This window comes from Electrona antarctica, assembly GCF_951216825.1.
Source record: "Electrona antarctica genome assembly, chromosome: 4".
Lineage (NCBI taxonomy): Eukaryota > Metazoa > Chordata > Actinopteri > Myctophiformes > Myctophidae > Electrona > Electrona antarctica.
Genome location: NC_136809.1, coordinates 39,343,012 through 39,360,185, shown reverse-complemented (window position 1 = coordinate 39,360,185; position 17,174 = coordinate 39,343,012). Strand labels below are relative to the sequence as shown.

Here is a 17,174-nt window from a genome sequence, read left to right as displayed (position 1 = left end):
AACCCACGTAACTCGAGAACTGTTCACCCCACCGACTTCAATGTTACACACGCGTTCCACACCACCACAGGGAGTACAGTGCCCAGTGTTGAGTCGTTCCACACCACCACAGGGAGTACAGTGCCCAGTGTTGAGTCGTTCCACACCACCACAGGGAGTACAGTGCCCAGTGTTGAGTCGTTCCACACCACCACAGGGAGTACAGTGCCCAGTGTTGAGTCGTTCCACACCACCACAGGGAGTACAGTGCCCAGTGTTGAGTCGTTCCACACCACCACAGGGAGTACAGTGCCCAGTGTTGAGTCGTTCCACACCACCACAGGGAGTACAGTGCCCAGTGTTGAGTCGTTCCACACCACCACAGGGAGTACAGTGCCCAGTGTTGAGTCGTTCCACACCACCACAGGGAGTACAGTGCCCAGTCTTGAGTCGTTCCACACCACCACATGGAGTACAGTGCCCAGTGTTGAGTCGGTCCACACCACCACAGGGAGTACAGTGCCCAGTGTTGAGTCGGTCAGATACACGTCCAGAACCAGCACAAAAGGCTCTGGTCAGGCTCTGCCAGTGGACCTAATGAGCCTAAGTCTCCTCACCTATAGAATTCCAAGCCTCTGCTTCAGACAATTGATTGCCATGGCAACCCCACACCTGCCATTTGATTACTTAACCAGTCCACTTTTCAGAGTCAGTTCGCACTCTTCAGACAGACAGATACAGAGATCTCCATATATGGGCACAAAAGGGACACATGTGGTTAAAACGGGTATTGCATACTAGGTTCTCAACTTGCATTATTCCCAAGTAGACTGGTGGCCGACGGGCACAGGTCTAGTGAGTCAAACCACCGGCATCATTTCTTTATTTTTGGAACACAGTTCATTATTTGACGCAATCTAAAAAAAAAGACTATGGGAATTCAGAATGTGGGAACAAAACATGGCCCAGGTAGGATGTGTAAATTACGTCAGACTTTGGTGCTCTATTAGACACTGGTATGTATTTATTTGCAAGCAGTATGAGAGGTTCCTTAATTGGTATTGGCTTGAGATGAGCTCTGATGTGAGAATGCTCTAATTTAAAATGGTACAATGAAACAAAATAACAAAATACTGCCAAGCTCACATGACTTCGAGGCGTGCCGAGTGGGTGTCGTTGCCGGCCTGTGATGTCACGGTGCAGGTGTAGTCCCCGATGTCACCTGACCAGGTCTGGCCAATGGTGAGGGTGCCCTGCCGCACGGAGACACGCCCACCGCTTGAGGGAAGGACCACAACTCCACCGCGATCCCAGCGGAAACTAGAGACATGAGAGAGTTTATACATGTTACTATGAAACTAGAGGGAGACAGGAAAGTTTTTACATGACAAACACATGTTACTATGAAACTAGAGAGAGGGACACATTTATACATGACAAACACATGTTACTATGAAACTAGAGAGAGGGACACATTTATACATGACAAACACATGTTACTATGAAACTAGAGGGAGACAGGCAAGTTTACACATGACAGACACATGTTATTATGTTATTATGAAAATAGAGAGAGGGACACATTTATACATGACAAACACGTTATATACAGTATGTACACGCACACATAGGGTTGGGAATGATCCTTTAGGATTTTAACGATTCTGGTTCCGTAACGATCCGCTTCCTTAGTGGTTCCAAATGTACCCTAATAGGTCTGTAACTCTGAGAGTGTACAAATGGAACCAAATGGACCCTTACACCTTTGGGTCCATTTGTACACTCTCAGAGTTATGGTGGTCCTTGCAATGTAAATGTAAAACCACTGTAATTGTATAGCATTACATGAAGTCTGCATACCAGCTCTGTCCGTGTTCCAGACGGACGGTTACAGAGACGGTTCCAAATGTATGAACTTAATCTGGTTCCTCAATATTGGATCCGTTTCCTTCCAGTTCCGGATCCCAACCCTACGCACACACGCACGGGCACGCACGCACGCACACGGACACGCACACACACAGTGCCACACACACAAATCAGGCATACCTGACAATGACTCTGGGGTCATGAGTGGCGTTACACTTGAGCGTTGCTGTGGTCCCTTTGATGACGCGCTGGTCTGATGGAGGCACAGAGATGACTGTACGACCTGAAGACAACATCAACAACAACGTCATCAACACATTGTCCCTGTTAGCAGGAAGTGCTCCTGGGTGGCTCTGGAAAAGATACACTCTCTCCCATAGACATATAAAGATACACTCTCTCCCATAGACATATAAAGATACACTCTCTCCCATAGACATATAAAGATACACTCTCTCCCATAGACATATAAAGATACACTCTCTCCCATAGACATATAAAGATACACTCTCTCCCATAGACATATAAAGATACACTCTCTCCCATAGACATATAAAGATACACTCTCTCCCATAGACATATAAAGATACACTCTCTCCCATAGACATATAAAGATACACTCTCTCCCATAGACATATAAAGATACACTCTCTCCCATAGACATAAAGATACACTCTCTCCCATAGACATATAAAGCTAGACGGTATCTCAACGGGAGGCTACATGGAGGCAACGGAGGCAATGGCGATGCGTGATTGGATTGCATTGGCAAGCTTTCCTGAGAGTCCTTGCGAAGCATAGCGGAAGCCAAACGGAAGAAAAAATCTTCTAAATCCTCCAGTTTTCTGAAATAAATATTTTCATGATTTTTCAAAAATAGCAGACCTACAAGCTCGTAGCGCGCCACTCGGTGGCGCGCTATGAGCTTGTAGATCTGCTATTTTTCAATAGCTAAATTATAACATAATGTTTAAAACACCAAAAGGGGTCCCCGCCCAAAATGGCTTAAGGTGAGGTTCGGTAGGCCAATCAGAGGTGCGACTCCCTCTCTCACAGCAGCACTTGCCTTCTGAGACTTCCTCCTCCCGTTGGAGACAGGTCTCTCCAACCAAAGTGCAGCGACCAATGAGGCATCAATATTGTTTTAATATCTACGCTCTCTCCACCCTTGTTTATGCAGGCAACAGTGCTCATTATTCAGGTGGTGGATATGCATGCCTGTTCAGCTGCAAAAATAATGAGACCCTTCCTTCCACTGCTAATTAGTCTATAATTTACACAGGCAGATTTCATCTGAAAGAACACATGGGCATGCTCGTTCACACTCGCAGGAAGGCAGGCACACACACACACACACACTCACACACACACACACACACACACACACACACACACACACACACACACACACACACACACACACACACACACACACACACACACACACACACACACACACACACACACACACACACACACTTCTATTTACCAAGTTCTGCTTTTACTCTATTAGTCATGCTTGTTCTGCCAGATATTAGTCACTACGTTTGTAGAGAATGCAAAATTAGAGACATATGTGTGTGCAGTGTGCTTACCCTGTCAGTAGGTATGTTCCTAAATAGAGTATGCTTCTTGTATCCCTTTTTGTCACTTTTGTTCGACGATAGGTGTTAGTTTACTATGTTGATATATCTTGATCACTTGTTCTCAGGCTTTGTTGTTTTACAAAGTTAAGAATGTTAATTAGATAGCATGTGGTTTAGACAGATGTTAGTTCCATTGATTACTTATCCTAGTTTCTACACTACATTGTTCTCTCTGCACTCTACCACTGTGACTATTTATCTTGTTTATTGACCAGAGTTCATGCTTGCTCTGCTTATGCCAATCTTATACGTGTAAGTTGCTCTATACATAAGAGCGTCTGCTAAATGCCTAAATTGTAAGTTGCATGTTCCTAACTGGAGGCAGTGCAAGGTGACGTGACCCAGCTGAACAGAGCCATTTGTTTTAATACAATGCCGTCCACCTTAAATCACACTGCTCCACAGAGGACCTGGCACGCCCAGGACAACCTTAAACTCATTTCACCCAATTTAGTGTGAAACAGCGCTGCAGACACACAAAATCAGCCAATCGATAGGCTGACCAGCTAATCAATCATCGCCTGTCACCTGGCCAATCAGTATGATTACCTGACCACTAAAGCAAGCAGCCCGCTGCCCCAATATCCAATCAGGCCTCTTGGTGACCTCGGGTTAATGAGAGTGGACATCTATGGATGAATTAGTGTCTATTTAACATAAACAATATTGAATAGAGGTTGTGTATTTCTCTGTGTGCGTGTGTGTGTGTGTGCGTGCATGTGTACGTACTCCAGATGGTGAGTGCAGCAGTCGCATTGATGAATCCTTCCGAGTTGGAGGCGATGCAAGTGTATTCTCCTGAATCCTGGAGGCTGACCGGCTGGACCTGCAGACCTCCTGACTCCAGTAACATGAACCGTGGGATCTGGACTGAGCCACTAGCCAGGATCTGAGAACCTACACACACACACGCACGCACGCACGCACGCACGCACGCACACGCACGCACAAACAAATGACATATTATTTATGTCCACATAAACAAAAGTACAAGAGCACCTTGTGTAGAGGACATACTGTAAACACGACCAGTGCAAGTCAGACTATAAGAAAACAGGCGGTTACAATGTGTCTAGACAGCAGAACATTGTTTTATATAACGGTTACAATGTGTCTAGACAGCAGAACATTGTTTTATATAATATTATGTTGACATACCTGTCAGACACAGCAGACATCATTATATAAAAACATCAGAAAGGAAACACACACACGCACGCACGCACGCACGCACGCACGCACACCCGCACGCACGCACGCACGCACGCACGCACGCTCACATACTTTACGACCTTGCTTTAAGTTTCAACATTGAATCCATTGAAGCAGTATCCTTGAGTGTGTGTGTGTGTGTGTGTGTGTGTGTGTGTGTGTGTGTGTGTGTGTGTGTGTGTGTGTGTGTGTGTGTGTGTGTGTGTGTGTGTGTGTGTGTGTGTGAGTGTGAGGGTACCTCTACTCCAGGTAATAGCAGGTTTGGGGGCTCCAGTGGTCTCACAGGTAAACAGAGCAGTGTGGCCATTGGTTACTGTCTGCTCAGATGGCGGTTGCAAGAAGGCGGGGGCTACACCTAGCATGCACGTCCGCACGCGTACACGAACACACGCACGAACAGACACGCACGCACACACACACACACACACACATCACAGAAAACAGACAGTTTAGACACATTAGCATCAGCATCATATTGTCCTTCTCAGATCTTGTGCATCCAAAACTATTTGTTTTTTATTGTTATTTTTTTTAAACATTTTATACATTTTGTGAGTATGATCAAGTAGGTCATTCATTTACCCCCGATAGGAGGTTTCTGGCCGACAACAACGACATGCAGCTGTGTGCATATCGTGATGCCACAAGGCTGGGTTACAAAACAGCAGCAGCAGACTACAGTAAGTGTCTGTTGTTGTTGTTGTTGTGCTGCTATTATGTACTGTAAAGTCCATGACTTTAAGTCATAATGTCAGACAATGGATAAACGCAGAGGGAAAAGACAGTGTTGTCAGGGAACAGGCTGTCCTTGATGTTATTAGTGGTACTCTGGTTTGGTTTCTGTGGGAGAGATTTAAGAAGGCATGTCGTCTCGGTCGGGTGGAAACCTTGTAAGTCCAAAACGGCTTCTTGATTGAAATTCAAAACATCGCAAAAGTAGCAGATCGTCAAGCTCGAAAAGCTTCAGGCTTGCAGATCTGCTACTTTGGTGCCTTAGGGCAGGGGTTCCCAACCTGTGGGTCGCGACCCCTCTGAATGGCTGGAAAATGGAAATTGAGAGTCTACATATAGTACACATAGTGCATGCATAAACTTTCCTTAATGATTATATCTGGTTTCAGTATTTATTTATGATGTATTTTCTCTATTATTAAGGTTATTGTAAAGGTCCATTTGTATTGGGGGTGGGGAGGGGGAGGGGGTCGCGAGGCATGGCCAAAGCATGTCCGGGGGTCCCCAGCCAAAAACGTTGAGAACCCCTGCCTTAGGGGGTTCATTTCCGGAAAAAAACACTGACTGAAACAAATATTAACAGAAAATATTCCAATCTGTGAAAAATATCAAGCCTTTTTCACCAATGTGTTTGTAAAGGTGTACTAGTAACACATCTTACAAAGACTTTTCCCTAGCTTGACCCCTCACAAGCTACTTAAAGAAGAATTAAAACGTTGAAACTTTTGCCTGACTACAGTAGGCTATTAATGGTTCCCCAGCAGCTGTCAGCAGCTGTCACATGCAGATTCCCCTAGGTAAACCGAGTTTCAGTCTTTGTGAGATGTGTTACACTAGACACCTTTGCAAACACATCGGTAAGGAATTTATTCTCAGATTGTTTTAATATCCCCTGACTAGAGGTCAGGGAACGCAGCCACTGTTCATGTCTCTCCTCCAATACATATTACATAAATACACATCTCAGAATGTCACTTTCTTGCCTCTAAATAATTTAACAAACTATTTCAATTGGTTTTGTTTGTCCATGTTTAGTTTTTCTTCCTAAACTTGTGAACTTAACTAAACTTGTAAACGTTTATGTGTAATTGGTTCTCTGCTGTGTGTTCTATTTATAGAGCGTATATATTTGATGTTTTCTGTTCTTGTCAAGTACTCCTAACACATGTCTTCTCTCTGCAGAGCCTCCATCCTTCTACTCCCAGTCTCAGCCGAGGAGGAAGACAAGAACATAGACAGACATTATACAGACAGTAGTGTAATGCTTTTGTGCCAAAGACCCCCAAATTGATGTGTACTGTATGTATTTGGCCACGGACACCCCCATATGTAAATGTATGGTGCCAGGGACCCCCATATGTAAATGTCTGGTGCCATGGGACCCCCATATGTAAATGTATGGTGCCATGGGACCCCCATATGTAAATGTCTGGTGCCAGGGACCCCCATATGTAAATGTCTGGTGCCAGGGACCCCCATATGTAAATGTATGGTGCCAGGGACCCCCATATGTAAATGTCTGGTGCCAGGGACCCCCATATGTAAATGTATGGTGCCAGGGACCCCCATATGTAAATGTCTGGTGCCAGGGACCCCCATATGTAAATGTCTGGTGCCAGGGACCCCCATATGTAAATGTCTGGTGCCAGGGACCCCCATATGTAAATGTCTGGTGCCAGGGACCCCCATATGTAAATGTCTGGTGCCAGGGACCCCCATATGTAAATGTCTGATGCCAGGGACCCCCATATGTAAATGTCTGGTGCCAGGGACCCCCATATGTAAATGTCTGGTGCCAGGGACCCCCATATGTAAATGTCTGGTGCCAGGGACCCCCATATGTAAATGTCTGGTGCCAGGGACCCCCATATGTAAATGTCTGGTGCCAGGAACCCCCATATGTAAATGTCTGGTGCCAGGGACCCCCATATGTAAATGTCTGGTGCCAGGGACCCCCATATGTAAATGTCTGGTGCCAGGGACCCCCATATGTAAATGTCTGGTGCCAGGGACCCCCAGAAGAGAAGATGTATATTAAAAATAATTCAAGGCGATAGGGCTTTTCTGTGTGGAGTTTGCATGTTCTCCCCGTGTCCCCTAGGGTAGGTACCCACACAAAAACATGCAGTAATCCTGGTCTCTAAACTACCTCCCCCTGGCCAGCCGGGGCGCCTGATGGAGGGGAAAGGAACTGGTTGGAATAACGTGTTCCTTCCATGCGCTACGTCCAACCAGAGAAACTCCCCCCTGTCAGGTGTAAAGGAGCAACTTGGACACTCAGGCATGAAGGAAGCATGAGTTCAAGTCCGTTGCTCTCCCCATGTCCCCCATATATGGGGACTAGGTTGGCGGAGGGTGTGTAGAGCCCAGGATCACATTAGATAATTGACACAGGGGTGAAAAATGGGTTACAAAATCGTGGGATAAAAATTATTTAAAAAAAAAAATAATAATAATTCAAAATTATTTAAAAGTTTCAAAACATTTTCGATATTTTTCAAGCTTGTAGATCTGCATTTTTTTATATAGCCAACATATGAATGGATAAAGTGGTTCAAATGATTGTGATACTGCATTAACTACTTCTACGGGGGGACGCCCTGGAGCCAAGGCACTGACTGAATTCTGTTCTGTATCTGTGAGAATTGGCAGGCGCCATATGGAGGAGACAATGCTTCCTGTGTCCATGATCTGTATCGTGAAACACTTATTGTTGAGTTTCCCCAAGTTTGTGCATCCACTATTGTTTGTGTTCACGGATTTCTTGTGAAGTAAAGATGTTAAATGTCATGTGTGTGTGTGTGTGTGTGTGTGTGTGTGTGTGTGTGTGTGTGTGTGTGTCTTCATGCTCACTGGAGACGATGAGCTGTGTGTGTGCTTGGTTCTCTCCGGCGGCGTTGCGGGCGATGCACTGGAATATCCCTCCGTCTCCCGGCTGCACCCTGCGCACCGTCAGACCCGCCGCCGCACTGATCTTGTAGCGAGAATTGGCCAGTCTGGACAGAGGCACCGTGTCCTTATACCACTCTATCCTGGGCTGTGGCACTCCTGCACGCACGCACACACACACACACACACACACACACACACACACACACACACACACACACACACACACACACACACACACACACACACACACACACACACACACACACACACACACACACACACACACACGCGAGCACGCACACTTAATAAGAATCTCCACCACTGCTCATTATGACAAACTGACACAAACCCACGCTCCTCCGCGTCCATGTAATATGCATGCCGGCGTGGTCGCTACTAATTATATATTGATTGCAAGGTGTGGGCAGTAAGGGTAAAGGTGGTACTAATAATATTTTGATTGGAAGGCGCGGACACGTAAGGGTAAGGGTGGCACTAATAATATATTGATTGTGAGGTCCGGGCAGCATAAGGGTAAGGGTGGCAGCAGAGGCCAAAAAACACAGTGAATAAAAGATGTGAGAGGAGGAGAGCAGAGATCCAGAACACTGAGCAGCTAATAGTTCATAACAATCTGTGTATGTGTGCGTGTGTCTTTCTTACTTGTGTTATTGTATAATTGGATGAAATCGATAAGAAATGTTATCTTGCACAGTGTACACTATAAGGGCTCTATTTTTCGTCCAAAGTTCCGATCGCGGAAAAAGTCTGCTTGTAAATCTGTCCATGTGTTCCATAGTTAGAGCCAATTGAAAATACAATGGTGGTCGCGGCAAAAGTGGAATGATCCAGGAAGAGAAAAAAGTGAACGCCATTGAAAAATGTTGTGAAAGTCTTCCAGAACTCTTCTGACTTCCTTCACAGGTCTTAACGATGATACTAATTAAGGCTCTGTTCCATTTAGTGTACAGTGGTTCTCAAACTAGAACCCACTCAAGGACAGTTTGAGAACCACTGGTGTAGCAGAGTGTTTCTAGTGAACCAACATGCACAATAGCAGCACCCTGACACTGTTTGACCAGAATGGAACAGAGCCTGGTAACACCTGTGAAGGAAGTGGAAAGATTCCAGTATGACATATTCTTACTTCCAAAATGGCGTATGTTCATATAGAGCCTATTGCAGCTTGAAGAAAGTGCAAGCCGACACGCGTTAGGGTGTATTTTAATGTCTCTAGCCCAAATACAGTATTTTAATGTCTCTAGCCCAAATACAATAAAGGCCTTTTACCTATAAAGTTGCCTGATGGACCTGGATGTTTGTATGCCTTTCTGACATAATCTTCCCTTTCTGCTGAACACTAGGCTATATGTTCCCAGTTGGGATCCCTGTTCAACAGATCACCCTCCCCACCCGGCTTCCAACCCTGCGTGAACCCATTCATCGGAGCGACTGGCCAAGCCAGATGCAACAATGGAAGATTCAAAACTCCAGTCTCCACGGTGGTGGGCTGGGCAAGAACTTCAACCCAGCAGCTCCAACCCGGATGCCTCAATGCCAAAAAATATTGGCATGTGAGTGAAGCACAAAATTGAACTGAAAACAATCTATTCAATAGTCTCTTTCTCTCTCTCTCAGACACAATCTGGTAGTTTGTTACACCTGCTGCAGTATATTTTTTAAATGTGCCACTTCCTCTCTCTCTCCCCTCTGTGCCCTTTATGTGTGTGTGTGTGTGTGTGTGTGCGTGCGTGCGTGCGTGTGTGAGATTTAGTGGTGGATGGAGTCACCTTGATGGCTCTGCTGGAACAGAACATAATACTTTAGTAGACTATACTCTGGGAAACAAATATACACAAAACAATGGGAAAACAAATGCACACAGAACACTGTGATCACTGAAAACCGTTGAAATCATACTGTTCAGTGTATAGAAACTGTTCACGCTGATGTGCACACACGGTGCACGGTGTGCGTGCGCACACACACGCACAGCTTACCTGTAGCCAGGCAGGGGATGTCTACGCTTCTGTCCATGTCAGCGAGTGTCTTCCTCTTGGGCTTGGCGGAGAAGGATGGAGGCTCTGTGGAGAGAAGAGATCCATGTTAGGATGGAACTTGATGAGAACAGAAAGCATCGGCTCTATGAATAGAACACTCAGCAGAGAAACAATGACACATTGCGTTGTGTGGAGTTAAGTTTCCATCAGTTACATCACCCCAAGTTTAGAAAAAGTCAAACAAAACCAACTGAAATGGTTTGTTTAATAAGAGGCATATAAAGCAAGATTCTGCAATGTGTATTAATTTATGTAATATTGGGGGAGAGAGGCGGAGGTCTGCACCACGAGCAGTAGCTGCATTCCCTGGAGGATCGGCATCGCACCCAAGCAGCATTTACTTCCCGCTATGCCTCCTGAAAGGCTCTCCCACAGAAACCAACCACTAATAACACCAAGGACAGGACAGTCTGTTCCCCTGACAACCACTGTCTTTTCCCTCTGCGTTTATCCATTGTCTGACATTATGACTTCACATAATAGCAGCACAACGGCCACTTAGTCTGCCGCTATACTTACTGTATACTGTACCTCATGGCATCATAAGCATACACAGCTTGTATATTTATATATACCTGCTTTCACAAACAATCTGTACATATAGTCCAATATCTTTATGTATTCTATTTTTTCCCCCTTGCTCTCACTGTAACTGTAGCTCTGTCCTCTCTCTTCTTATGCAGGGAACAGGAAAACAAGGCACAACAAATACAAATAAATAAAAATATTTTCACCCACCACTGCTTTACAGTTTACACATGTAAAACCTGTGATGTGACAAAATACAACTGATTCTGGATATTGATGTCCTCCTAGCTGTTGTCCATTGGTGAATAGTTGAGTTTGGGTAAACTACAATCCCTAAGACTAAGTCTGTTCCCTCTCTCTCTCTCTCTCTCTCTCTCTCTCTCTCTCTCTCTCTCTCTCTCTCTCTCTCCCCGATGGAATTTTTTTAATTGCATCGATGTCTAAACCAGTGGTTCAAATCCTTTTCAAGCCACGACCCTCCAAAATAATCATGTGAACCGGGGTATGTAGCCTATCATATAAACTTACAGTACTCTCTTTACACAAGATATTGGGAAAATGTATTTATTAAAAATAGGTCCCGGATTGTAGCTTCAAGATAAAATGTCACATGACTCAGATGGCTAAAAAAAAGAACAAAATGAAAAACAAATGATTAATATTCTGTGCGGATGGACTTTATAGAGAAAGCTAAAAGAAAAAAAAAATCCCTTCAAAACAAAAAAGGAAGAAAGGAGCAAATCAAGACAATGAGACAGAGATGTGGGCTAAGCCAAGACAGGAGATGTAATTGTTCAAAGGGTAAAATTACTAATAATAATAATACAAATATAAACAATAAAATTAAAATAATTAATATACCAATAAGAGCATAATAACACACAGAGTGGAAAGATAATAATAATAATAAATAATAAATCAACCCCTACATGCAGAAGATCAAAAGCATACAGCATAACCCAACTTTAAGGTGTTAGCAAATCAGCATAATATAATGTGAAAGAAGTCAGCAAGCTTTCCCTGACTTTCGAAGACGTCTGGTGTGTGTGTGTGCGTGTGCGTGTGCGTGTGCGTGCGTGCGTGCGTGCGTGCGTGCGTGCGTGCGTGCGTGCGTGTGTGCGTGCATGTGTGCGTGCGTGTGTGTGTGTTGTCGCATTCCATGCCAATAAATTGATGACCAGCAGTGGTTCCCTATGAAGGCACAAAGAGTCTCCTTTGTATCTCCTAGCCGAAACACAGCCTCTGCAAAGCCGGTTATCAAATTATTGGCTTTGTGTGACAAAAGCAAACAAACAAACAAAAAACTCAAGGCTTCATCGGGTGTGCAATTGACAGAAAATAAGTATTTTTTGGGGGGGTGTGAACTACTACTTTAACAACAACAAACTTTATTATGGGCCCTATTTAGACGATCTAGGTGCATACAGTATCTAAAACGTGGGGCGTAAATTGGCACCACTTGTGCTACTTACTTTAGCGTAGATGGCACTTATATGAGCACTAAAGCACTCCAGCCAGCGCATGGCGTTAAGGAATTGTATCTAGACTTTTAGACTGAATTTGTCATGGGCGTGTTTCTGGCATTAAATTCAGACCCCTCAGTCACCCGAGTGTTAAACCAATTAGAGTGTCGGCTCCCGTTACCTTTAAGAAACATCCGCCCCTCATTATAGTTAGTTATAGACAGATTCAGCAAGTTGGACGAGACACAAACTGATGTAAGACAATTGTATTCCACCATCTATAGAAGCAGTATTAATAACGTGATGGTGTCAAGACACACAGGGGAAACTAAGGCTCTCTGCTCACCCAAACATCACATGGAAAAGGAGAGGAAGACCAAATGCAGTGGCCCTGCTTTGCAGCAGTCCTAATCACTAGCTCTCTGTCTACCGAGCAATCTTCCTTCCTACTCTCACCTATATGAAGTGTGGGTCATGACCGAAAGAATAAGGTCACGGATACAAGCGGACGAAATTAGTTTTCTCATTTATATAGCGCCTTTATCCAAGGCGCTTTACATAGATTGTATTGTGCATTACATTACATTCACCCATTCACGCACACATTCATACACCGATGGCGGCGGAAACCAAGGCACCAACCAGCAACCAATCAGGAGCAATTATGGGTTCAGTGTTTTGCTCAAGGACACTTCAACACTAACTCTCTCGCAAAGAATAATCTCTCTCTCTCTCTCTCTCTCTATCTCTCTCGCTCTCTCTCTCTCTCTCTCTCTCTCTCTCTCTCTCTCTCTCTCTCTCTCTCTCTCTCTCCTCCCTCCCACAGTGTCTTTATTGCACTCTCGCTCTCCTTTGTTCCTACACACAACACAAGGCTAAATTGCATGGCAAACACACACAAAAGACAAATGCAGTGTTTGTGTGTCTGTGTGGGTAGGAGCCTGGGTCTGTGTGTGTGTGTGTGTGTGTGTGTGTGTGTGTGTGTGTGTGTGTGTGTGTGTGTGTGTGTGTGGGTGTGCGGGTGTGTGGGTGTGCGCGTGCATCTGTGTGCAGCTGCACAAAATCTCCCTGTTGTTGTGAAAGGTTGTTCGAGTCATATAGGGAGACTTAACTTCTCAATTCTTTCACTTTAAGGTAACTTATTTTTTTCACAAACACACACGCACGCACGCACGCACGCACGCACGCACGCCCAAGCCCTCACTCCCACGATAACGCACAGCTCACACTTTTATCACACTTTTGTCTGTACACCGTGTGTAAGAACACAGGAAAGTCTGAGTGTGATACACTGCAAAGACAGTGAAAACGGCGTTGAAGAGTGATGGATTAAGTGACGTGATAAATACATTAGAGCCGAGATCCAAGATACAGATCAGACAACATGTCATACTGGAGTTGCATATCAAAGCACTGGCGTAGGGGTGGGGTGGAGGGGCCCGCTCCGACCTGCAGTGTTAAATGGGCTCTCTCTCGCTTTCTCGCTCCCACAAATACACACACGCTGTAAAGTTACAACTATTTACTGTTAATAATAACCAGCGTAAGCTGTGGCGCATTGGGAGGTAAAGGAGGGACACTTCATTGTGGAGGTAAAGGAGGGACACTTCATTGGGAGGTAAAGGAGGGACACTTCAGTAGAGAGTTATTATAGCTGTTCAGGTGTCGGCACTGCAGTGGAAACGACAGAGCGTCGTATTAACGTTGAGTGAAAACAAGTCGAGTCATTACGAGTTCAAATACGCCACAGGCACATTTGTCGACTACAACTATGACAAATGATGTGTTATGATGCCATCAAGGCCCGCTTTAGTCGACTAAAATGTATGATATTAAGACTAAAACTAAAACATTTCAGATGACGACTAAAACTACTACTCAAAAGACTATGACTAAAACCAACTTGCTGTCAAAATGAAGACTGTTTCAAACGAGAGGGCGATACACAAGCAAGATGTAGAAAAGGTGCCAAGTCTTCCACAAGTTTTGAACACAAATTAACAACCATGCACAGTACTCACGCATTGGACGATGAAACATCCAACACATCACGGATCTAAAGCCTAGACTCTTCACAACAGCTGTCCACACACTGCGACTCCGAGGTCACATCGTATGCAGATGAAACGCAACGTTAATTATAAAGATGGACACTAATTCATCTATTTGTGTAAGATGGCCTGCCAGCGTGCCATTATAATCACATTCACGGTGCAGGGGGGAACTGCGTGCTGAGGGCCCGTTCAAAAATATACACCGCTATTACTAAGTTACGACACTGTATCAAAGTAAAGAAAAGAAAAACATTAATGCATCTCCAACTTCCATCGTTACCGAATCGGTGCTCTACAGCTGGGCAGCGGTCTAATCTGTCTATCTATAAATGCACCAGGTCTCTGTGTGTACTGTACGTACAGTATGTACGTCTGTAATCCACGTAACTCAAGAACCGTTCGCCCCACCGACTTCCATTTGGCACACACTTTCCACACCACCACAGGGAGCGCTGTGATCGGTGTCGAGTTGGTCGGATACATGGTTGTCCAGAACCACTACAAAAGGCTCTGGGCAGGCTCTGTCAGTGGCCCTCGCCTGTACATGGTTGTCCAGAACCACTACAAAAGGCTCTGGGCAGGCTCTGTCAGTGGCCCTCGCCTGTACATGGTTGTCCAGAACCACTACAAAAGGCTCTGGGCAGGCTCTGCCAGTGGCCCTCGCCTGTACATGGTTGTCCAGAACCACTACAAAAGGCTCTGGGCAGGCTCTGTCAGTGGCCCTCGCCTGTACATGGTTGTCCAGAACCACTACAAAAGGCTCTGGGCAGGCTCTGTCAGTGGCCCTCGCCTGTACATGGTTGTCCAGAACCACTACAAAAGGCTCTGGGCAGGCTCTGTCAGTGGCCCTCGCCTGTACATGGTTGTCCAGAACCACTACAAAAGGCTCTGGGCAGGCTCTGTCAGTGGCCCTCGCCTGTACATGGTTGTCCAGAACCACTACAAAAGGCTCTGGGCAGGCTCTGTCAGTGGCCCTCGCCTGTACATGGTTGTCCAGAACCACTACAAAAGGCTCTGGGCAGGCTCTGCCAGTGGACCTCGCCTGTACATTCCCGTCACATTGAGATTAGGCAACACACTTCATATTTGTGCACGCCTGACACATAACTCCATATATAGGATACAGAGAGAAAGTTACAGAAATCTCCGTATATGGGCATAAAAGGGACACAAACAGATGGGTGGAACGGGTACTCTAACAAGGGTACAGCATGGTATTGCATAGCCGGGTAGGATCTCCACCTTCCATCATTACCTACTCTGTGCTCTACAGGCAAGGCACCGGTCTAGTATGCAATGACCACAGCGATGGTGATGACCACAGTGCACCAGAGCTAAGTCATGTCTTTCAGATGAGAGTATTCAACGAATTGCACACAGGGAATAATATTATAAGAAGCCTTGTGTCGACTGGAACATTGCAGATAAAGAACCCTCCCGGATAATGCAAGAAACATGATTGTCTGAGCGGAGGCAGACATGACCCCATATGGTGGCTTTTCTCACACAATATATCCAGTCCAGCAGAGAGCCTTTCAAGTGAACACTGCTGCAAAGCTGCTGGGCAGAGTGCAAGGGTGGTTGGCTTTCTGTAGCGCAACATGAAGGGAGCTGAAATCCTGTGAGAGAAACAGCAGTTCAAGATGTCTCCACATGATAAAATAGTTCACTTGACCTGCTAGAAGACTTAGTGGAGCGGCAACATGCTGCAGTCTTTGCCACACTCATGTCAAGGGAGCTCAGAAAAGGGGAGGAGGTGAACACTAATGAGAATGACATATCCAACGCTGAAGACGTATAGTCATGGTGTGATGGAACCGGTTAGAGTTGGTATATACCACTCGTTTGTGGACGAGCAGCACACAATCCCAGTGCTTGGCCGCCACCAAGCTAAACTTCGAGCCGATGAAGGCACTCAGTCCTACAGTAAATTAAGGACAGAAAGGAAAATATTTCACTGGAAGGAAACATCCAGTGAATGGGTTTTTTTCTAATCTATAGAGCGGCACAGTGGAGTAACTAAAACATATTTTTCTTCCAGTGAAATTTTTTCCTTGCCAAAAAGGGCATCTTATATGTGTGGTGGGGGGCTCCGAGTGCGTCCAATAGGGAAAGTAGACTGTCTTCACCACAAAACCGTCTTTGTATTGGTGAGTAGCGAAATCGTTATTTTTATTTTTGCAGAAGTCGACAGGCTGTGAGTATTTCATGCGAGTGGAGGAAGTGGAGAGTAACATATAGCCTTAAGGAGACCAGAGCTAGGGTTGACACAGCAATCGATTGGCGCATTTGGGCCAACCCAGAATGGTGTAGACTAGGAGAGTGCTGTCATTGAGCCCAGAATCGTGTAGACTAGGAGAGTTCTGTCATTGGGCCCAGAATGGTGTAGACTAGGAGAGTGATGTCATTGAGCCCAGAATGGTGTAGACTAGGAGAGTGCTGTCATTGAGCCCAGAATGGTGTAGACTAGGAGAGTGCTGTCATTGAGCCCAGAATGGTGTAGACTAGGAGAGTGCTGTCATTGAGCCCAGAATGGTGTAGACTAGGAGAGTGCTGTCATTGAGCCCAGAATGGTGTAGACTAGGAGAGTGCTGTCATTGAGCCCAGAATGGTGTAGACTAGGAGAGTGCTGTCATTGAGCCCAGAATGGTGTAGACTAGGAGAGTGCTGTCATTGAGGGGGCAGAAAACAGAGCCCGAAGCAAAGATTTGAGTTAAAAACATTCGCACTGAAAGAATA

General features: G+C 45.4%; 1 protein-coding gene across 1 annotated transcript in view; it reads right to left on the bottom strand.

Annotated features, from left to right (window-relative positions):
- Positions 1 to 17,174, bottom strand: part of sdk1b (sidekick cell adhesion molecule 1b) — a 315,440-nt gene that overhangs the window by 110,095 nt on the left and 188,171 nt on the right. Inside the window, 6 exon segments of the mRNA XM_079499197.1 lie at positions 1,126 to 1,299; positions 2,029 to 2,131; positions 4,224 to 4,391; positions 4,945 to 5,061; positions 8,292 to 8,486; positions 10,331 to 10,414. Of these exon segments, the coding sequence (XP_079355323.1) occupies positions 1,126 to 1,299; positions 2,029 to 2,131; positions 4,224 to 4,391; positions 4,945 to 5,061; positions 8,292 to 8,486; positions 10,331 to 10,414 (841 nt within the window).